This window comes from Lissotriton helveticus, chromosome 1_1 (assembly GCF_964261635.1).
Source record: "Lissotriton helveticus chromosome 1_1, aLisHel1.1, whole genome shotgun sequence".
Lineage (NCBI taxonomy): Eukaryota > Metazoa > Chordata > Amphibia > Caudata > Salamandridae > Lissotriton > Lissotriton helveticus.
The window spans coordinates 1,855,103,605-1,855,127,861 of NC_136057.1; the positions used below are offsets into that span (position 1 = coordinate 1,855,103,605).

Below are 24,257 nucleotides of genomic sequence, written 5' to 3' on the forward strand. Positions count from 1 at the left end.
AGTTAAGCAACTGATGCGGATGAGCAAGAGTTGCACTTGTATGCAGCTCTGCTTTGTCTATCTTAATGCAGACCAACGTGGGGCGCACAGCCCAACCTACCAGTGCATAGGAGCACTGCCTTTGGAATATTCTAAAGATGAGGAATCTGTGGTTAGATTATACCCTGAAAGTCGGTTCTCAAAGGTAAGTAGCTTGTTCTTTTGAGCCCACTTGATGAAAAATTCAGCAATGTCTCCTTAAATTAGGATTCAGAGATGCAGAAAGCGGAGTAAAACTCCAACAACACTTTTCCAATAAAAGACAAGAGTACTTAGAACCACTGTATTGTGAAAACTTAAGAAAGGCTGAGAGGCACATGGGGCCTGGTACTCGCTTATGCATCTGGCCCAAAATGCGGCAGCTAGAAAAACAGTTTTATATGAAAAATAGCCTAAATTTTCAAAATGATGTTGGCACAAAAGAAATGTCTAATTGTCTAACAACCACCAAATTTAGTGACCATGTGTCTGCCATATCACAGGGAATATGTGCATCAGTCCTGTAAATAGCCTTTTTGATGGGCTCGGCTATGGGCAGTGTCCCCAAATCCTGTTGTGTAAGGCTGCAATTGACACTAGGGAGAACTTGCAATCCTGTGTCCTTCTTCTCACAGGAAAGGACATTCCATCATCGGCCTAAAAGGTGAGTGTGTTGATGTTCCCTGCCAATGTCTAGCGATCACATACTCTTTTACTGGTGCCTGGTACAGGATTTTCTGGCAACTGCCATAAGTAACACGTTCTTTGATGAGTGGGCTTTAGCTTGAAAGGTCCAAACTCCTAAGGAAAACAGAGCTCAAGCTAAGCAAAGTAAGAGAAAGGTACAGCACTATTCCTCCCTCCATGGACAGGAGTAGTCTCTATTGAGTAAGTCTGACATGGCCACTTTGAAGAAGAGGGAGAAGATTACCAGAACTTGCAGATTTGAGACGCCAGGATCACTTTGCACTTTTGCATCTTTTAGAGCACTTTCAGGTTCAGGGGAGGTGGGGAGGGAGGGCAGGTGGAAGAAAACTGCCCCATCATGATCAGCGTCCTGTTATCCCGCAGGCAACCAGCACCCGTGGTCATCCAAGAGATGAACATCTCAGATTTTATGTTTTTGAGTGTGACCAAGAAATCTACGGATGGTCAAATCAAAGCTTTGAAGGAGGGCCGGAAAATTCTTGAAGGTTCTCCCATATGTGTCAAAGAGAGTCCTGTCTTCATGCTGCTTCCTCTCGTGTTCTGAATCTCATTGAAAAGTGATGAGCTGATAGAATCCTTGTTTCAAAGCAATTGTCTCAGAGCTACTGCCAGCAGGAAGAGCTGTGAAGAGTGGGTACTCCTCATTTTTGATAAAGATGATGTTTGTTTGGACCATATCCAGCCTAATTCTTGGCACCACTAGCACGCCCAAAAATTGTTGGTGGTGTAGCTGTTCGAGATTCGGACACCTGGGCGTGTGCAACCCCTATCCCTGGTCATCCCCAACCCAGACTAGGCTGGTAGGCAACATGAAGAGAGGTGGAGTAGTGAAGAATTTCCGTTCCTCGCGGATTGTTTCACTTACTGGAAACGCAGCTCTGATGATATACACCTAAGAAGAATCATCCTCACCTCGGCAGCAGACAAGTGGGAGGCTTTCATTTGTTTTTAATGGAAGCAGTGCTCTCTGGGATGGTTGAAAGCCCTTTGGACACAATCTACAAAAGTGTAATGTCGAATTGGTGGATCCTAGAGATACTACCCACTGCTGATCCGGCAGTTGCTGTGGAAACTTCTTAGGTCAAGATCATGATCAGTGAAAAAGGATGAGAAAATGACAAGTCTCCAAGTTCATCTTCTCCCTTCCATCAACATGTGGGGTAAGGTAATCCCTAACTCTAGAAAGCGATTCTTGTGAGATGGCTCGCGATCAGCAAATAATCTGAGACCTGAACCAAGGCAGCATGGTATGGTTGACATGCCCAGAACCCTCCTACCTCAAAGTCCAGATGATTCTAATGGCACAAATCAAAGCTTGATCTGGGGAAGTTACAGAAGGAAGTATGCTTTTCTCATTAAGGAGCTTCTTCAAAGTCTTAAGGGAGCTGTTTGTATGTATTCATATTTTCACCTGTATCACCTACTCATGTGGGTGCTGCAAGCAAAGTCACTGTTCCTTGGCTGTTATATCAAGCGAAGAGAAAGCATCAATGTTTTCCATAAAAAATAATCACATTTAAAAGCAGCAAGCAGATTTACAACCCTGCTGTGCTGCTGCAACAGAAGGTCCTTCGGGAGTGGCAGTGTGATCGGGCGACTGGCACTCATGCTCACAAGTTCCAGATCCCACACTTTCCTGGCTCATTCGGGACCCATTAGGATGACTTGGGCCTAGTTGTGCCTGATTTGCCTCAGAACTTAGGGCAGCAGAGGCAATGCCAGGAAGGCGTGCAAAAGTCCTCTGCTCCACTTCACTGGTATGCATCTCCTAAGTAGAGTGTTGACAGGAACTCAAACATGCAAAAGGTTTGACACTGAATGCTCCCAAAAGAAGCAAAATGATTTAGCCAGAGTTCTCCCTTCTGTCGGTCATTCGTGATCTGCCAGGCACCTCCGGCGGAGCTCATTCATCTGCATTCAAGGGTTCCAACAGGTGGTTCATCATCAGGGATATGACCTGACACTCCTGTCACCTCCATAGTCGAAGAGCCACTTGGCACAGGACCATGGACACCTCTCCGCCCTGCTTGTTGCAGCACCACATGACAGTGATGTTGTATATGAGAACCTATACTGGCATTCCCTTGATGAACGGCAAGAAGGCCTTCCACATCGAGACATATGGCCAGCAACTTCAACAGCTAATGCAGAGCCAGGTTTCTGCCAGAGACCACATTTATCTCTCATCTCTACTTATCCCAGATGACCATAACAACCCAGTAGTGACACATCTGTTACAACAGCTCTTGGTGAGGAAGGCAAAGGGGTCTGCTGTTTGTCCTATTGCAGTCAAGCAGCCACCACTGCAGATCACATGCAGTCATCTCCGAAACCGGGATGGATCTGACAAGTTGGCTCGGTACTAGACCAAGTGCGGTTTTCAGATTGCACTGCAAAGTCTCCATATGCCCCCTGGCATAGCCAAAAAGCATGATGCAGAAGGCTTACAGGCCAAGAAGACTCAGATTTGCTCCCACCAAGATCCAGGACCGAGGCTTAAAGATTGGGGTCATAGCCCAAATGTCCTGAGATTGGAGGGAAGGCCTTCAATTGCACAGTGTTCTAGACCACTCCTATACAAGAAAGCCTCTGCAAAGGAATCAGGCGTGACTTTGGCTTGTTGATCGTGAACTCCAATGATGTCAAGATTTTCTTGCGATCTAGGTGGTTTACAACTGGCTGATGAAGGGGTGGGCTCACCACAGTCAGTCGTCGACGTAGGGTAAAACCGGTATCCCGAACCTCCGAAGATGGGCGGCAACAACCACCACACTTTAGTGAACTTCTGAGGGCCACTGGTGATGCCAAAGTGGAGAACAGCAAACTGAAAATGCTTCTGGCCTCCTTGAACCACAGGTAACATCCGTGGAACTGCAGGACGAGTATATGGAAATCTACTTCCTGCAAGTCCAAGGTCACCACCATTTTCCCGGAACCAGGGAATAGAGAACCTGAGCATTCTAAATTTCTTTCCTTTGGGAAGCATTCAGAGGGCGAAGATCTAAAATGGGCTAAAGATGTCCATCTCTCTTTGGTACAAGAAAATAGCGAGAGTAACAACCCGGCCCTTTTTGAGAGTCAAGAACCCTCTTGATGGCTCCTTTGGAGAGTAACGTTTGTGTGTCCTGCATTTGAATAGGCAGGTGCTTTTCTGAGAGACGTTCTGGTGGGGGAGGGCAGTGGAGTAGGGCTTAACAATGCTGAACAATCTGCAGGACTCATCTGTCAGATGTGGTATATCGACACCCTGGGAGAAAGTTCTGGATTCTGCCTCCCACGTTGTGCACCACTAAGGGCAAGCTAAAGTGGCTAAGAGGCCTAGGGGAGGGGGAGACTGGTAGAACGGATGCTCCATTGACTTTCCCGATGTCTGCCAGATCCACTTCTGCAGCTGGAAAAACTGATCCTGCCAGTTTGTGAGCTCTCTATAATATTGTCTGAATTTCAGGAATTGGAAAGAAAGTTGTTTGGCACGAGACCCAGAAAGCATACTGTGCCCTGCTTTCCTTAAAGGTTCTGAAGCTGTATCTGCTTTTTCGCCAAAGCGGCATGAGCCATTGAGAGGCATGTTCATGAGAGGCCTGTATGTCTCCAGAGAAATCCATGGGAAGCAACTACCCCTGACAACAGAGCACCACATTAGCCTTTCCCATGCCACCACAAATTACATATTTGGCCATCCTTAATGATTTGTGCCAATGGCACGCTTGGACCACTGGTGGAATTTCGGTGGCCAAGTCGCAGAGGACATTCATATATATACCCAACAAACAAACTGTCTTGACTGACCATTATGCCAAGCTGGCTGAAGAGAACATTTTGTTTTCCGAATGCCTCAATCCTACTCTGTCTGGGCAGTGAGTTGAGAAATGTGTTTCGGTTCTGAAGCCTGAACCTTCAGACTTTCAAATGTAGGGTGTGTTGTGAGGAAATCTAGGTCACCAGGTATCAATCTGTGACATCTGCCCATATTTCTATTTGCATGTGCGCACGAACAGGGCTTTGTTGATGTGCCCATTAAAGTATCAGTGAGGGTCTCATTGAAGGGGGGACATGACTCCGATATGCCTGACCCAGGCTGCAAGATTTCCATAAGGGACCTTTGCCTTAATCTCAGTTTAGAGTAGTTGTAGGTCTAATACTTCAGCTGATGTCAAATTACTACTTCCTTCTGCTGATAGGCCATAGGTATGGTCTTGTATCGGGGAAAGTGTTGAGCCATTGGTATGTTCTTGTATCAGGGAATAAAGTGTTAAGCCCACGGGTGTTTTTTAAATCCATGAAAAAATGGTCATCCTAATGGGGAGGGTATAAATCATCCCCATCATCGTTGTCTCTGGGTGGTGGCAAGCTTTGACCAGAATCTGAGTCAAAAAGACAATAGTCACTGAGTGCATGTCTGTTTTATAAGAGGAATAGGATTGGAATCCAACTGTATGTAACTAGTTGTGCTGTCATGATGTTATAGCTTGGCATCTGTCAAGATCGCCCTGAAGTCTGTTTGGGGTAAGAGACTAATACCAGCACAAGGCTGGTACTGCGACATCAAGGGCGGGACTAATGCAGATCGTGGCAATAAGATAAAAGTCTGAGACAGAGACTGGACAGAGCCAGTGAAAGGCCCAAGGGGCAGTCGGCACAGAGAACAAACCTACCGGTGGTTATCTGACTGACGACCTGTGCAAATCCTTGGGGCCCAAAGGCATGCCAGAGGGAGTGGGAAGAGTGGTAGATATTCTCAACATGGCATCCTTAAAGACTTCGGTCTGTTGCAGTTTCGCCGATGGCCAGGGGAATTCAGGGCGTACAGAGACCAATCGTAGAATCGGCTCTGCAATTGGGGATCCAGAGGGAGGCAGACTAGCATTTTTACTTCCTTGCACCATATTTAGATCTTGAGTGACGGTATTAGATCAAGTCCCATTTTGCCGTCTTGGGCTTGATGACGTACACCTTCACTTCTTGGTCACGGATCCCTTTCAGGTGCATGAGGGCGCACTTACCTCATAACTTTGAGTTGTGCCCCGGATCCAAGCACCAAAGACTCACTTAAAACAGTTCCATCACCAACATCTGTTTCCGGCATGGGTGAAAACCTGTAGTTTTTAGGAGGGGACATCATTCTGTAGCACACTGGATTTTGTTTAGACGACGTAAAACCAATGAAATTGGGAGCAGAGCTCCAGATCTGCATTGGAAGGGGGGCAGAGCCCGCTGGAAGAAAAGCAAGGCACATTCACCAGCCTGTCTGCAGGACAGCCCCCTTTCTCTGCATGCGGAGGGCCCCTCCCTCTTGTTACACTGTGCAGCTTGAACAGAATCGCTGCTTCATGTAATGTGCTGCAAGTTTGCTTACTTCCTTTTGTCTTCCTGACGTTTTCTTGTTTCTATTTCATAGGAGGATGGGTGACGTTTTCTGGTTTCTATTTCATAGGAGGATGGGTTTTATTCTTCTGTTTGTTTTATCTTTATTTGATTCTTTCTTAACGAGATTCTTTTTGATCCATGTTCTTTCTGTTTGTTTTCAATTCGGACAAAAGGGGAAATGTAGTATTCTGGTATCCTATTAATGTATTGCATAGTTTCTCCTTCTCTACCCCAGCTTGTGGAATGTTCCAGTGATGATGTATTGTAGAATGTTGGGACTCTGTGGGGCTGGAGATGACAGTTAGCATTGGGCTGAGCATCATGTCAGATGTTCCTGGTGGGGCCTTATTACCATCTTAACTGCTTAATTATAAATAAACATCTTTAAATCATCATCAGCGTGGACTTCATCACTACAAAATTTATCTCAGATTAGCAAAGTTAAGCCAGCCTTGCTATTATAGCTGTTAACCTGAGGTATACGATTACTGGTACAATATTCTCACTTGCCTTAATGAGCAATACTGCAGTTATTTCATTATTTTGAAGTATGCACTCTGTTATTACCAACACTATGTTGATTTTACAACCACATAGTGTTGTTTTTAAGCAACACAGGGAATGCCTTTTACTCCCCCCTCCCCCTATTAGGGGCCATGATGTCGCTTGAGAGTAGAGTCATCTGCCTGGGGCCAGTCTGCATGCTGTGGCCAGAGACACATACCGTGGGGCCCCGAGCACAGCTCGACACATGACACTTCCCCGTGTTAGCGCTTGGTGTCGTTGTGTGCGGGGTCGCCTGCTCGCAGGGGCCCGGCCCTCATCTGCAGCTTGTGACTACAGACACTTGCCCTGGGAACCCGAGCAGAGAGACACTTACTTCAGGACCCTTGAAACAGGAGCAAGGTTTGATACCCACCTCCCTTCCTCCCTTCTCCACCCCGCCCCGTGTTAGATGCTGGTGTATCTCTTGGGGGCAGTCATCTTTCCCAGGCACTTGGGCCGCGCCTGCAGCTTGTGACCAAAGAGAGGGTCCTGCGCCAAGGCCCTAAGCCGCTGGAGACTTGGAAGTTTCTGGTGCCCCGAGGCGCTAGCACCAGGAGCCTTAGGCTCCACACTTACAGCTTTTGACCAAAGGCGTCTCCTGCAGGTCACTGTGCTCCGGAACCTGGCGTGTGACCCTTAGTGTGGAACACAACTTGTGAATAGAGGTACCTGCCCCTTGAACGTGAATACAGCCAAAGAAAGGCACAGGGTTATTGCATGACCCTGGCGGAGTACATGCAGGTGTTCCTGGCCTTTGGGGCCCCAAACGCCACTTTACTTGACCTCCTTACCCCGAGCACGGCCGGTGAGCAGACACACAAGCGTCAAGGTTAGGGCCCCAGCAGCACGTCCTCACCCTTCATTAACAGGTGCCCTGCATTGATGTTATTGAGCCCTTCATGGCCTCTTAAACCCAAGTCCTGGAAAATGACGGAAGGACACTGCGACACGGTACAGCTACAGAGACCCAGCCTGTGTGACCCGGGCACTGGAGCAGAGGTAGTCCCACACTCTGCGAGAGTGGCCCTTAAGCGTTACTTGAACAGCAGCAGTGTGTCACGGATTCATTATTATTAGCACAAGTCATGCTCCACTAACACTGTGTTCCCCTTTGCTTTCCTCACATTAGTTTCCACCTGTGGACATTACTGTCCTCTTCGGCAGCCCCCACCGCCACTCCCTCTTACAAGCCTCCACTTTCTTATTTGAACTGTCCCCCTAGCCCTCAGAGAACCACCATCGTTGCGTTGGCACCATTGTGAGAAAAGTCAGGGCACCTGTTTATGGTCAAAGCTGAGAGGGCATTAATGGAATGGGCATGGAATCTAAGCTCTCCAATCAGCCTCCTGACCCTACCCGAGCACCTCAGTGGCCAGCTCCTATTCTGACACCAAACCTTACCCTGAATGCTCCTAAGCGTCTAAAAGCCCTTCAGTTTGGGTGTAAACGTTGCCAGCCCCTTGCTGCAGATGCAAACTTGGCGGCGTTTGGATAATAACGTTATATGTGTGTGTAAGCAGTTTTTTTGTAGAGATGGTATTACTTTATTGGTTTGTCAGTTTTACACATGATGTTTTACCTCATTAGCACAGCACTAAACAATTAAATGATGGCGGTCAGCCTTTGCAAACGGCATTCCGCTGCGCAACAACGGTCACTGCGTTTTTTAGCAACTTTCCATCCACTTGAGCAAAAACGATTTTTTTGTTAAAATCTGCTGAATATGCTGTAGAAGATGATGGATTTTGGTGTAAATGCGGCACATCCATAATGATATGGGAAACACCAACAACGCACAATCGCACAATTCCAGATGTTCTGATGATAGTCCCTCTGTCCACAGCTCTTCCTGCTCTCCCTGATCTTTAGCATCCCACTCGTCTCCGCCTTCTCAGTTCTCCCTCTGCTATGGTCCCACTCTACAGGTGTTCCTGCTCAGCATCTCCTCCTTTGTTCCTCTCCCCACAGCTTTTCTGCTTCCACTCTACTCTCACCAGTCTCTCCACAGCTCTCTCTGCTTCCACTCTCCTCTCGCCTCTCTCTCCACAGCTCTCCCTGCTTCCACTCTCCTCTCGCCTCTCTCTCCACAGCTCTCCCTGCTTCCACTCTCCTCTCGCCCATCTCCACAGCTCTGCCTGCTTCTACTCTCCTCTCCTTATAAATTAAAACGTCATTCATTCTTTGAAGACATCTACAGTTCTTTGCTCTGCTGTGACCGTGTGTCCTGAAACTGGTGTCATAAATAACTTATTCCACAGGGAATATATATTGAACCATGATTATGAAGCGCACCTCTCCTGTGCGCATGGAAGTTTGTACAAAGCAGGCTATTTAAATAAGCATTTGCAATGCAATAGGTTTCACATTTGTTAAAAGTTAGAGCTGTTGATGTTGAAAATGACAATGTTTTTCACTTTTGCTTTTTTACACCAATGGCAATAGCGCTAGGCAAATATAATTACTCCACTGCAAATAAAAAAACAAAAGTAAAAACATTGTCATTTACAACTCCAACAGCTCTAACTTTAATAAATGCGAGACCTATTGCATTGCAAATGCTTGTTCTATCTGGCTTTCTTTTATCCCCTTCTGTGTTCCACATGCTGTTCGATCTTTGCAGTAGGGGATTCACACAAGTATTGCCATGACTCAGCCTGGACTTTTAGAAAAGGGACTAACAATGTCTTGATACTTTCAGAATATCCTCTGTGACTGTTCTCAGGTGTATCACAGATATGCTGTTGTTATCAGTAATGTTTACCATCTGTTGGTTAATTCATAGTGAATGATCACATAGCTTTTCTGTTAGTATTGGAAGCTTTTTACTGTTGTTTGGTGTGATTTTCTCCTGAATTTCCAGTCCTGATTCTTTTCCTTTCAATAGTTGTGGTTTATTCAAGATTCAGGTCTGACTACATTATGGCCCCTTATCCACAAATACAGCCTGGCTTGTGCTTGTGCATTTTTTATGCTCAGAGTTAGTACTACAGGCTTCAGATTATATTATGGGCTACAAGGGTATCCATTGATTAAAAGCTATTGCAGCACTCTTCTGAATCCAGACACATGCTCAGATGACATCAGAAACATTATTGTTGACATCCCTATTAAGATCAAAGGTGGTGATGGACTGAGCGTTGACAATACAAACACTCACCCCCAGTCAACTGATCTGGGTTTAATCCATCACCGTTCTTTAGCTCACTCCGCCACCCCAGTTCAGACATGGCCAATATCAAATCAGTCTGACCCTGTGCCTCATGGGAACAGTCCAGCCCGAACTGCCAAGCCATGTCTTCCCTGAACCGGAATCAAGCTTCCCAGGACCGGTTACTGGCATTTTGCATCACTATTAAGACCACATATCTTATCACTTTTGACATCACCCACACAGCCACAATCAATTGTACTTTTATGTTTGTAAGTGGAGAAGTTCAGGCGTGTGTACACATGACATGCTCAGGGCTAACTAGGCATAACCGGGGGTCTTTTCCAGTGCTGAGGGTAGGTGAACTGGGCAAAAACATGTGTAGGCCATATCCTGTGCTTGGTGCCAGCTGGGTGTGTCTGAAGACCATGCTCAATGAAATCTTGGCGAGAGATGAGGTTCAAGGTACGGTCCAATGGCCACACACGCTTAGCCTGCGACTTTGCTCAATAAACTCTGGGTATTTGGAAGGAGTGCAAGGTGTGGCTGAAGGTGACGTCCTGCTAATGTTAAAATCTTTTTTAATCCGGTTTTTCAGTTGTATATAATGTTGTCTTCGTTTGTATAAAGGTAACAAAAATGCTTAACACTTTTTATTTTAACTTTTCAACGTAATGCACAGCAGCCACAATGCTCTACAACATAGCCAAAAGTTGTGACTAAACACATAAGGTCCCAAAGGCGAGACCTATTGGCTATGCCAATGCTGATTTAAAAGTCCTCCCTATATTAACTAGCTGGTCTTTTTCATACACAGGCCTTCACCACGGATTTCCGAGTGCATTGGGCACAACATCCTTTGAGACCAGAGTTTGCAGAAAGCACCTACTTTTTGTATAAGGTAAGACTATTCAGCATGCCTTTTAAATAGTCATCCTACATAGGTGTTGCTCAGTAGTTGCAATAGAAGTTAATGCCAGCCCATTTGCTGTTACCATATATTTCGATACACAGTGCTGTTTTGTTTGTTTTAACATACTTTAGCAGAGTCTTTGAAGACTTGTACCGTGCCAAGTATGTTTCAGACTTTCGTCTGTGTACTACTCACTTGCAAGTTTTGTAGTCAAGGTTATCATTTTGTCCTAAAGTCCATCAAATAGACCAAACATTAATTAATGAAAGTTGGCATTTCAGAAAGTATATTAACTTAATACGAAAAAAGTAGATATTTGAAATAGGAGGAGTGACTTCTCTACTAGTGCCATTGGGTTTGAAAGATGTTTAATTGTAACCCAATATGGGTTGTAACTGTGGCTTTATTCGCTTTTTTTTTATATAGTTTCATTTCTGTAATCCGCTTCTAGTCTGCGAAAGTATGTATTTGTGTGTGCCTGTTTTATCATTATTAATACGGTGTAGTGGAAGGGCGTGGCCTTGCTGAGGATCATGGCAGACGCTTGAGCCAAGAGCTCCGCACCAGCCCACATTTAATCCTCATGAATCTGGCAGCCAGGGCGGACAGGAAAGTTTTCAGCTGCCCCTCAGAAGTCCTTGAGCTGAGGGGCACTCCCTGAAGGGGATGGAAGTCCGTTGGAGACCCCAGTTGAGCGCAGAGATTTGCTGCGTGGAGCGCGTAGCAGAGGCCGGAGAAATGGCGACCGTGGGGAACGACAAGGTGCCCGGGAACCGCTCTGTGTGTAGGCCCGGGCTTTAGATGGGCGACCGTATCTCCTTCTGCGCAGTGTGGAGTACTCCGTAGAATGGCAGCTACAGGCACGGCGTAGGTGCCCGCATGCGGGGTGGAAGCTGCGGACGTGGGGCGAGCCCCGAACATCGCTGTGTGACACGGGCGGGCCCCCCTTGACGACCCCATCGACCCGAAGTGCGGAGCAACTGGTGCGCGGCCTGGCAGGGCCTCGGCGCTGGGACACCTTATACAAGGCTGGACTACCACCTGAGACCACGGTAAAGACTGACTGGGAAAAAATTGAACCTGAGACCCCGGCTGGGGACGGCGCATCGATGTCTGGAAAACACAGGTGGGCCTAGGGATGTGGCGGCTGGCCGGGCCCCTGTGAGACGGGGCCTAAAAGTGATACTGGGCATTGTGGTGGCCCCCCCTGCCCTGGGCTGGAGTCACTGTCCGACTTGGTGGCAGGAGCACAAGAGAGCTGGTTGAGGCCGCCCGGAGCTGTGCTGCAGTGATCGCCCGCGAGGGTGACAGAGCGCGGCACTGGACTGGCCTGGGGGCTCTGCAGCAAGGACCTTGGCCCCAAACTGATTGGTGCCTGTAGGGAGTCGGGAGCTGTGGACCTGAGGTGAGCCCGACCGCCGCTGGCATGACGCAGTTCACCGCCCCGATAAACCGAATGGCTGAGAGTGAGAAGTGACTGGCTCTGAGCGAGCGACCTCTGCGCATCATGGCGTACTTAGTGGACTTACAATGAAAAGTATGGCGGCGGTCCCTGCGCATGGGGCGGATGCTGTGGCCTTGAGGTGCACCCGACTCTCACCGGAGTGCCGCAAGCGGACCCCCTCTGAAGGGCCATACGACTGTGGAGTGACCAGTGTGCCACTGGGCTGTGATTCAGCGCTGGAGTACCCTCTACGGAACCGGACTGCCTCCCAGGGGTGGTGCCTGAGAGCCCCAGGAGGGAGGCAGTTAAACTTGCGGCCCCAGCCGGAGATGACGCGCCGTAGCCTTGGGACACTTCCTGTGGACCTGGTGGCATGACAGCTGGTTGGGCCTCCAAAAGCTGGACCTAGAAGAGGCGCTGGATGTTGTGATGGCCCCCCTGCCCTGGATTCCGGTCGCTGCCAGCTAACATGGCAGGAGCGCTAAGGGCCGGGCGTGGACGGCCGGAGCAGCATTTTGTCAATTACCAGTGCGGCTGAAGAGGCAGGCAGCATTGGTTTGATCTGGCAGTCCAGCAGCTAAGGCTTCTGAGGCCAGCGGATCAGAGTGTGCCGGCTGTACCCGTCAGCTGGTGGGCACACCGACCACGGCTTGTGTGGGCGAAGACATCCCAGTTGGGCCCAGGCGAAGCTATCCGTTCCGAGGAGGTATGGCATACGGGGCCTGCTGAGCCCTACTGGTGAAGTGAGGAAGCAACCCTGATAGACCCTTATGGAGGGTTGTGCTGTGAATTGGATTGAGGTGAGAAATTTACATCCCTTGCTGGCCTCCGCCTACAGAGTGCCCTGAATTCAGTAAACATTGTCGGGGGGGGCATAGATTCAGACTAAGGAGACACTGGCACCATGGGCAAACCTTGAGGCCGCCAGACTGGGGCCCCTTAAAGACCCAGAAGGCAGTGCCCAGGAACAGTCGCAATCTACCCCGGAGGACCCGGTACAACAACAACTCAGTAAAATACTTGAGGCCATAGTGGATACGGAGGCTACCCTCCAACAACACCATTAGCACTGTTGCAGTGGGGCTCAGCCTACTGCGGGAAGAAATTAAGAAATTGTCGGAGAGGGTTAAAGAGACTGAGTCTAATGTCGCAGAACTGGCACCAGCACAAAAGGCATTGGAGCAGAAGATGGGTTCCCTCACTGATAGGGTGTGTTTTTTAGAATGTAGGGCAGAAGATGCAGAGGGTGTGGTATATAAATAAATAATACCGGATCTAGGTTTTACTGGACATAGTAATAACAGATAGCTCAATAAATAAGAGTCAAGATTCGAGGTAGTAGGAGTTTGCAGGTTTAATACAGCATAAAGGACAGGAACAGGACAACCTGCACAGGAATAGGATGACAGGGCCTGACAGGGGGGCCCCGACAGCTGTCGGGCAGGATCTGGGATGAGCGCGCTAACTTTAATAACAGTACACAAGCATATATACTAAAACAGTTGCATTACAGCGAATACAATAGGCGGAGCAGTGGGTGTGGTCAATAGCAGTCGCGAAAGATAAGAGTGAAAGTGGGTGTAACAAGAGGCGTGTACATAGACATGTGATGTAAACGTAACAGAATATGTCATAAATGGGGCGGAAACATGGAGGGGGCTACCTAAGGAGCCGGGACCTCTAACCTGATGGTGCGCGCAAACTGACAATGACGTGTTACTAGGAGAAGCTGGGGGCTATGAACTCTGTGCTAGGAGTAGAGACTGAAGTCTGGAGAGTCAGGGCGACATGTACCTAAACCCTATCTAGTATCTAATGTTTAGAGGACATGTTGATATAAACTAAGAGTCAGGAGGGGAGAGGCTAACAGACTCTAAGACTGGAGCATGCATTATTCTACATGTAGTGCGTGATGAAGAATATTAAATGACCATTAATACAGTATTTCTCTTACATGGAGACGTAAAGGCTAGACAATGACGGAAACTATTGATGCGATTCAGTAGCTTAGGAATGCAGAGAAGGAGGGCTGGACTGATAACTAGAATCATAACATACTCTTGGCAGACTCAGAGGCAGAGCCAGGCCGAGCCGGGCACTGTGAGGCAGGAAGTAAGTGAAGGGTCGAGGATACAGGTGGGGGCTGTATCGCTCCTCAGCGAGGGTTCAGGAGACAGAAGCTGAATCTGGTGTCCGGGCCCTTTTGAGGCCTAGAAACGGGGACTTTACAATGAAATAACGTGCACACTGAGAAACGTGGCAACGTAACTTTACATAGGCCTAATATTCGTAGTATTCACGAGAACTGGAAACTGGCATACTAGAGATGGACACAACTGTAATTGCATCTTAAATCGAACAGGGGGAATACATATGCATATTAATCATGCACACATAACATAAGATGGGGAACACGTAGGGATACAGAACATGTCAAAATTTACTTTTCCACATTCCCTCCTTGTCACTACGTTTCCCTCAGGAAACATCAATATTCATGATACTATCTATCATTTCATACAGTATCATTTGCTCGTCTCGAATTGTCTTGGAACGGGATTTAGAACGGGACTTGGGACTAGGAATACAAGAGGTAGCACAAATGCCGCAAATCGCAGGGCCACATTGTAAACAGAGGCAGCAACTGAATATGATCGCTACTGCAATACCCAGAAATGACAATACTTTCCATCCCCAGGCGGAAATTATATTCCAGAACCAACCGGACCATGTCCAGGTGCCTGGATCTTGGTGTAACATATGGGCAATTTTATGGAGTCTGGTTATGGCTGAATAAACAGACGGCGCGTTATTAGGAATGAAAATGCAGCAACTAGATCCGATGACTCTACATGCCCCGCCCCTATCGGCCAGTATGACGTCAAGGACGAGACGATTCTGGAGCACGACAATTCTCATAAAGGATTGCTCTTCGGTTAAGTTACCTAGAGCAGAAGTAGTCTTAATCACTACTGCTTAAAGTGTTCTGGTTAATCTACGTATCAGTTTACTATTCACAACAGTACCTAAGTAGGGGAAGACACCTTTATTGATATCTATGTATTGCTCTAGAGCAGTTTCAGTATAATCGACAATCGGGAGGTCTCTCTTGTGTCTAGTATGTACTAGGTGGGAATTCCTATGATAGTCAGGTGGGGCTAAGAAAACTGGTGGCAGTAGGAAGGCAATGTAACAGGTTCCCTCCCAATCGAGGGGTAGACGAACATATGCGGTCTGACCACAAACAAAATAAGAATGACGTGAAGCTTTGAAAATAGATTTCCTACTGTCACTATACTTGATAATAGTAGTACAATCACTATGTCCTACATGTACGGAACCATTATTTCGGACACATAATTCACCTTTAACTGGTAGTACTGACATAGCAGGTAAGTCTGGAGTAGTGTCAGACTGAACATTCAGGACCATGAAATTCGAAGAATAATTACCTAAATTATAAACTTCATTTTCTAGATCTAACCCTGTTCTGTGGGGAAGACCTTGCTTGTCTGGAAAACATGTACTGTTAAGAAAAGACATATCTGTTGAGGATGACGTTAACGTGGACCATGCTCCACACGAACCATTATGTGAAAATGGATAAGGAAAGAGTGGCAGAACTCCCTTCGGTGTCTGGAAAGGGGGGAGTCGACCACACACCCAACAATTAGTGGCATTGCTGGTCTGGTGTGAATAATGTAACATGCGGATAAAAGAATTATTTCGCATAGCGAGACGATATGAGAGTTCATGAGGAGGCAGATCACTAAACGTGTGTTCTACTGTAGCATTAGCAGACTTATTTACATGAGAAACTGGAAAATACAAATAAAATGCATAACATGTGCAGGTAATCATAAGGCTGAAAAACAATATGAAACTTAGAAAAACGATACATCGGATTGAGTTTTGACTAACTCTCTCACTATGGGGGTCTATTTTATACATGTCAGAGACCGGTCTAACCGTTTCACCTAGGGGAGGACTTAGACAATCAAACTGGCTGACTTATTTTACTAGACCTTAATTTGAGCTTATACTCCTGTTGCGGAGTTTTCTCTAACAGGGAGGGTTCAGTATCATTGTCTTTTGCGGGACAGTCCTTAAGAATAGTACTTTGGCAGTCTTTAAGATCCTCGGAAATGTTCTTTGAAACAGGCTTTAGTCCAAAAAATCTTTTCACATGTGACAGGTGGACCCAGCCCTTCCTGCCTTCCAGCTTGACGGCAGTACGGGTGGCCAGGAGGACCTGTCGGGGTTCCTTCCAGCGGGGCTCCAGCGGACTTGAACGATCAAAGTTCCGGACAAGAACCATGCATCCGGGAACGATGTCATGCGGTGCCACCTCGGTATTGTCTGGAAATGCGGCAGCAACCTGTGAACGACAAGAGTTGAGGGCAGACATCAAGGAAGCTAGGTAATCTGTCAGCATATTACTTGAAACATCGGTAATACTTCGGGGTCTAGGTGTACCCCACATGTTAGGGGGGCGGCCGAATACGACCTCGTACGGGGACAGACCTGATCTGGAATGTGCGACCATGCGCATATAAAACAGAGCAACTGGCAGAGCTACTAGCCAGTCCACACCTTTCTCTTTACATACTTTTGCAATTCGAATTTTCAGGGTCTGATTATGTCTCTCTACGAGACCGGCTGCTTCAGGATGGCGTACACAATGGAACTTCCACTGGTACCCTAACAACAGGGAAATGTGTTTCATAAGCTCGGATGAGAATGGCTGGCCGTTATCAGAATATACGACTCTAGGGAGTCCATAACGGGGGAAGAATTCACGAACCAACTGCTTGGCAGTGGTCGCGGCTGTGTAATCTGGGACTGGATATGCCTCTGTCCACCTGGACAAAGCGCATACAACTACAAGGACATACTTGAAACCTCGACATCGCTCCATCTGAATATAATCCATTTGGAGGACTTCAAAAGGGTGGTCAGGGGGCTGGAATCCACCTTGTTCCACCGGGACACTTTTACCTGGATTAAACTGACAACATATCATACAGGTACGGACTTTCTGTTTGGCTGCAGCCCGTAAATGCTTGTTGAACCAAATGTTCTGGATACTGTCTAACATAGCTTTTTCTCCTAAATGTGCTGGACTATGTGCGGTATTGATAATGACTTGAACCATAGAGTCGGGGAGAAACCATGTGGCTTTACCCTTCGTTACCCATCCCTGATCTGTCTGGACCCCTCCTTGTTCGGACCATTTCTTGATTTCATCGGGAGTAGCATGTAACTGGATATCTATGACATCTTGAGTGGGGTCCTTAACTGTCATACAGGTAGTCAGATCTGGAGTGTGTGTCGGTGTCTTATTAACTGGAATGTCTGGTGTCTGAGCTGTAAGCTTGGCTGTGCGATCTGCTAGATCATTACCTTGGGAAATAGTGTCAGTAACTTTCGTATGTGCTTTGCACTTCATGATAGCAATAGATGTCGGTAAGTGTATGGCATCTAACAGAGCCTGAATAAGGAGACCATGCTGAATCTTGGTTCCATGAGAAGTCATGAAACCTCTCTCCTGCCAGAGCACTCCAAAGTCGTGTACGACTCCAAATGCGTAACGTGAATCTGTGTAAACATTAACTTTCAGGTTCTTAGCGTGTATGCAGGCTTGAGTCAGAGCAACTAGCTCTGCTGCTTGAGCAGACAGGGTGTCAATACGGTGTGTTTCTATAACTTCAGTGTCAGTAGTCACTGCATACGCGGCTACTAGTTCTCCTGTACTTGTTCTCATACATGAACCATCCACATAAAGTGTCAGGTCGGGATCTGGTAATGGAATATCTGTCAGATCTTGTCTTGGCTTAGTCATAATGTTAACTACTTCCACACAGTCGTGTGTGGCAGGATTTGAATTAACTGATGGTAACAGGGTAGCAGGATTTAGAACGTTGCAGCGTCTGATTTCTATGTGTGGCTGGAACAGTGTCAGTTCATAACCTGTTAAACGTGCAATTGTCAAGTGCTGAGTCTGTGTTCGGTTTAAAAGAACTTCCACGGAGTGTGGAACTTGTACTGTCAGGGAATGTCCTAATACTATGGAATCACTTTGTCTGATAGCTAGTGCTGTGGCTGCAACTGACTTGAGGCACGCAGGCAGAGCCTGGGCTACAGGATCTAGTGTGCTCGAAAAATAAGCACAGGGCTTGTATTGTCCTGCTTGATCTTGTGTGAGAACAGATAATGCTGTACCTTCGCGTTCTGTGACGAAAAGTGTAAAAGGCTTACTGTAGTTCGGTGTAGCTAGAACAGGAGCTTGGCATAGAGCTTTCTTTAATTCATTGAAACTAAGTGTATGTTCAGATGTCCAAGGGAGGACAGTCGATACGGCTGCCTCCTGTGTCGTTAACTGTATCAGTGGCTTGGCTAGAAATGCATACTGAGGAATCCATTGTCTGCAGTAAGAAGTAAGGCCGATAAAAGCACGTACCTCCTTCTGGGTCTTGGGCTGAGGAAGACTCGCTATTAACTGGATACGGTCTGGTGTCAACTGCCTACCCCTCTTGGACAGCAAGTGGCCTAAGTAGATCACTTGCTGGACACAGAATTGAAGCTTCGAAGGAGACACCTTGTGCCCCATCTCGGCAAGGAAATACAAGACTGTAAGTGATGCTCGCTCGCAAGCACGTTCAGAACGTGCTGTGATCAGTAGATCATCGACATACTGGAGCAGGGCAGTGTCAGTTGGCATGTGAATGTTGTCTAGTTGTCTCTTAAGTGCTTGACTGTAAATACTAGGACTTTCTGTGAAACCTTGAGGAGCTCGTGTGAACATATAGCTCCTTCCATTTAAACAAAATCCGAAAAGAAACTGGCTGTCTGGATGAATGGGGACACTGAAAAACGCGTTCTTGAGGTCTATGACTGTAAAAAATGAGGCTTCGGAATCAATGGCTGTCAATAGGGAAGAGATATCTGGGACAACTGGGTACTGGGGAATAATACATTTATTGAGTTCTCGAAGGTCAATCACTAATCTATATACTGGGGGTGCATTTGGATCAGTACGTTTCATGACTGGAATGATCGGAGAATTACATACATTGGAGTCAGTTTCTACAACTACTCCTTGAGCCATGAGCTCGTCAATGATTTTGGATAAGGCTGCTACAGCCTCAGGTGGCAATCTGTACTGTCTGATTCGTGGCAGGACTACACCTGGCTTGAGAGTCACACGATGGGGTGTGATTTGCATATAACCAACATCAGTTGGACCTCGCGCCCATAGATGCTGCGGGACATTAGACAATCTCGGATCAAAATCTCGTAACACATAGTGACCCTTGAAGTCACGTAGAAACAGTCGTATTCCCTCGGGGGAACAGCAAATAACTGCACCTAATTCTTTCAGTGTTTTAATACCTAACAGATTTTCTGGACATGACTTCGTAAGTAATAGATCAGTAGTGCGGGACAATGGACCTACTTCTAGAGTAACTGGCTTAGATATCTCGTTTACAATAGGCTTTCCTGAAAATCCAAGGGAAACATTTCTAGAGCCTGAGAGCGGAGCCCCTGGAACTTCGGCGTGGCTGATGGTGGTCCTACTTGCCCCTGTATCAATCAGAAACTTTCTGTCTTTCCCTAATACTTGACTATGAACATAGGGACCCTCTTGATCTACAGGTATCTCGATGAGAGGCAAGCCTACCTCCCTCTCTAGGCTGTTTCATGAATATGGCTGATACTCTGGATACTCGGACTGTGCATACTGGTACATCTGCTGTGTAACATGCTGTGTTGCAGCGATAGGCTGCGGTGCTGGAACTGTCTGTTGTGCATTCTGTGGCTGAGAAGTCTGTGAAACTTGTTCTTGTCTAGGCGGACGTGGTCTTTCTTTAGTCTTACCAGTAGCTATATTGTGTTTCAGAACTGCACACTCGTTTATATAATGACCTGGCTGTTTACAATAATTGCATGTCCCTTTAACGGGAACTGCAGGATGACTTGCTTGATTCGGACCCCTCTTCTGACTGTCTTGAGGAACAGATTGTGCAACTAGTACTTTCATTTTCGTGTCTTTCATACGTTTTCTTTCATGATCTTGCTCTTCTCTGATTCTATTCTGGTGGTACTGGAGCATCTGTAACATCTGGGACGGAGTACTAGCTTGCCAGGTACTTTCGACTTTCAAAACTCGATTCTTTACTTGGGGACTTGAATTCTCGACTAATTTAGTAACAAAAAGATGAGGGTATGACTCGCTACTTGTCTTGAGGCCACTGTTAATAATAAAACACTTTTCAAATCTAGAATAAAAATCACTAGTGTCTTCGTCTTGTTTCTGTTTACAGGCTGAGATTGCATCCCAGTCTTCCTTTTTAGTGGCTAATAATCTAGGCAAAACTTGTATTAACAGTTCTGGTAATTCTTTACATTTCTCTCCTAGACCGGTACCTGGTACTCGTATCTTATCTTCAGCTTCGAGAACTGCCCAATCGATCTTTTTCTCTCCCACCTCCCAATCTTTTTCCTTGAGTTTTTCATATACCCCTGCGGGCAACAGGACCTTTAACATTTTAATTATATCTGGATACGTGTATTCTCCCATACGGAGCATGTCTTTTAATTCTCGGTGGAACCCTGCTGGATCTTTGTCGTGACAAGGAATTAATTTCTTCATCTCTAAGAGTTCCATCTTTGTAATCGGGGTGTAAACAAACACTCGTTGCATTTTACCATCTGTTGTCCTGACTGGGTGTACTTCTCGTAACGGGTTCTGTCTATCTATGTAAAAGGGTTTACTTTCTGGGGGTGAGACATGAACAAAATGCGGGTTCAGGAACGTTCTATATTTGTGGCGCTGTTCTAGAATAACACTAATTAAATCGGTACCTAGACCTTTCCATCTATACTGGAGTAACTCGTTCAGGACATCGTGTAACGGACCTGGATCAGAGTGTTGACCCTCATACAGAGTAATGAGGTGCTGGATCATATACATACCCACCAGTCGTTGCTCGGCTGGGGGCAATTTCAGAAACATTTGTGCCACTATTTCGTCTGGGAAAGTGGTAGAATCAGTAATCCATCGGACTGCTGATCGGACTAGTTCTTGTTCATGCATAGTACTTAACTTACTATAACCGATTCGTGACTTCAAAATGTGATTGGTAGCTTGAAATACTTGTTCTAGAGAACCTTGTTCTGGTGCTGGATGATGAAAAACTGTCTTGTGTTCTAGGCATAAATGGCGATCTGGAAATCTAGATTTTCCTACATACGCTATTCTAGTGGGATTCTCGTCGTCTACCTCTTCGGTAGAGTCATTTTCTTTCTCGCTTACTTGTGCTGCTTTACGTTGTTCGTGTAACTTTAGTATTTCTTTACGAATTTTCTTGTACATACTCTCTATACTACTGATAGTCTTGTGCTTACCCTCGGCTATATTATCACTCCACCTTGTCAGGATTCTCATTTCGGCCGGATCTTTAGTCGGGTAGTCTTGTTCTCTTATTAGACAATTAATCAGAAACTTTAATATCATGAGCTGGATCTCAGCTTTCCTTTGAGACATGGCTTCGCCAATACTTTCTGGATCATCCCCTGTACGGATGAAACGATATATTCTGTCTAGATCTCCTTTCATATCTGGTAGGGTGTCTAAATACCCGGTCACCCGTCTTACACGGATGGAATATATTACTGTACTATCATCACCTGCAACCGGATCATAGCGGCATTCAGTAAGAGCTCGTCGGATATCTGCAACGGACTTATATTTGGGCGTACGCTGTAACGCACATTCATGTAACTCGGCCAACGTTCTACGTTGGTGTGGTGGCGGGGTACCAGGAGGACCTCCTCCTGCGGCCCCTAAACTGGAATCGTCGACTGATACTCGTCGTACCGGTGCGGTGGGAAATTGTAATGTAGGCTGGACCGGGGGTACCGTAGCAGGTACTCCGGTGACTGGAGGAGCAGGATTTACATTATTTACAGGAGCTGGCGGAACAGGATTTGCATATTCTGGGACTGTGTCGTCCAAATAGGACGAGATGAAAATATCAGCTGCGGTCGGTTTGTGACGTAGCTTAGTCGGAACTAATGGTGGCGGAAAATTACTGGATGCCTCCGGGGTCGCTTTTGGCAAGCCCTCGGCAAGAAGAGGATACATACCCTTAATAAGGGCATGCCTCTGTCTGTCTGACTGTTCGGTTTTGACTCGTTCACCTATCTCGATTAATTCCCTTTCTTGGGCTCGTTCTAAAGATTCTCTACTTAATTCTGACTTTCTGATTTCTTTTTCGGTTCTCTTATGAGATTATTTGCGCCATAACTCGATGGCATCTTTCTGTGACTGTCTGGCTTTCTTTTTCCATAATGCTTCTTCTACTCGCATGATGCACTCGGCATCCCATGTGCCTGATACAGGCCATCTATACTTTTCTTCTAACTGTTTGGTGTACTCTACCCATAAATCTAGATATAATATGGCACTTATGCCATGCTTTTGATACATAAAATGACCTGGACTGTCCCTAGGCGGGACAGGAACTGCTGCTTCTAGCAGACCTTTTCTGGTTTTTAACGGACGTAGTTTAGAAAATAAGGGCATGACTGAACTGTAACCTAGACACAATACGCAATTACAATACACAATGAACACGATAAATACTCCACATTCATACCACAACATTACAATACATGAAAAACATTTAAAATAACAGTTCGAACAGAATACTACCTGGAATACTGGAAACAGAATACATGAATTTTCTCGAGAAACAGAACTGACTAGAACAGAAACTAGATGTACTGCTAAAACAGTACGAAACTCACCGGTCTCATAAAGAGACACGTTAGGACCCGCATCCACCAAAGTGGACACTTCGTTTTGGGTCTGTGTACCACCAACCCACGGACCAGAGTCAATTTAGATTGACCCTGTCTAGATACTACCCCAGCAATGGTACTCACCGGGCAGCAAGAACGGAAGGCCTCGGACTGGACTGGACTGCTTCGACGCCGGACGGACGAACTTCGGACTTCTGTTACGGGTGGGCCTCCGGATACCTCGGACCTTGGACTCTCGGCTTGGGCTCTGGTCGGGACTCGCCGCGTTCCTCCACCGCCTCGTCTGGATGCTGGACCGCAACCTCCGTCTCCTCCGTGGGCCTGAGGGATACTTGAAGCAGAAATATCTGCCGGTGCGCAGAAGAGTTCCGTCACGGCTGCAGAGGGTCAGGGGGCCGGCGTGGCTTCGCCGGCGCGTGGGGAAAGGGCAAGTCCCTATTCGGGCGCCATTATGTGGTATATAAATAAATAATACCGGATCTAGGTTTTACTGGACATAGTAATAACAGATAGCTCAATAAATAAGAGTCAAGATTCGAGGTAGTAGGAGTTTGCAGGTTTAATACAGCATAAAGGACAGGAACAGGACAACCTGCACAGGAATAGGATGACAGGGCCTGACAGGGGGGCCCCGACAGCTGTCGGGCAGGATCTGGGATGAGCGCGCTAACTTTAATAACAGTACACAAGCATATATACTAAAACAGTTGCATTACAGCGAATACAATAGGCGGAGCAGTGGGTGTGGTCAATAGCAGTCGCGAAAGATAAGAGTGAAAGTGGGTGTAACAAGAGGCGTGTACATAGACATGTGATGTAAACGTAACAGAATATGTCATAAATGGGGCGGAAACATGGAGGGGGCTACCTAAGGAGCCGGGACCTCTAACCTGATGGTGCGCGCAAACTGACAATGACGTGTTACTAGGAGAAGCTGGGGGCTATGAACTCTGTGCTAGGAGTAGAGACTGAAGTCTGGAGAGTCAGGGCGACATGTACCTAAACCCTATCTAGTATCTAATGTTTAGAGGACATGTTGATATAAACTAAGAGTCAGGAGGGGAGAGGCTAACAGACTCTAAGACTGGAGCATGCATTATTCTACATGTAGTGCGTGATGAAGAATATTAAATGACCCTTAATACAGTATTTCTCTTACATGGAGACGTAAAGGCTAGACAATGACGGAAACTATTGATGCGATTCAGTAGCTTAGGAATGCAGAGAAGGAGGGCTGGACTGATAACTAGAATCATAACATACTCTTGGCAGACTCAGAGGCAGAG

General features: G+C 46.6%; 1 protein-coding gene across 1 annotated transcript in view; it reads left to right on the forward strand.

Moving 5' to 3' along the window:
* Positions 1–24,257, forward strand: part of EDEM3 (ER degradation enhancing alpha-mannosidase like protein 3) — a 501,369-nt gene that overhangs the window by 293,178 nt on the left and 183,934 nt on the right. The window contains exon 12 of the mRNA XM_078641446.1: positions 10,605–10,688. Coding sequence (XP_078497572.1) covers positions 10,605–10,688 — 84 coding nt within the window. The remainder of the gene's footprint in view (positions 1–10,604; positions 10,689–24,257) is intronic.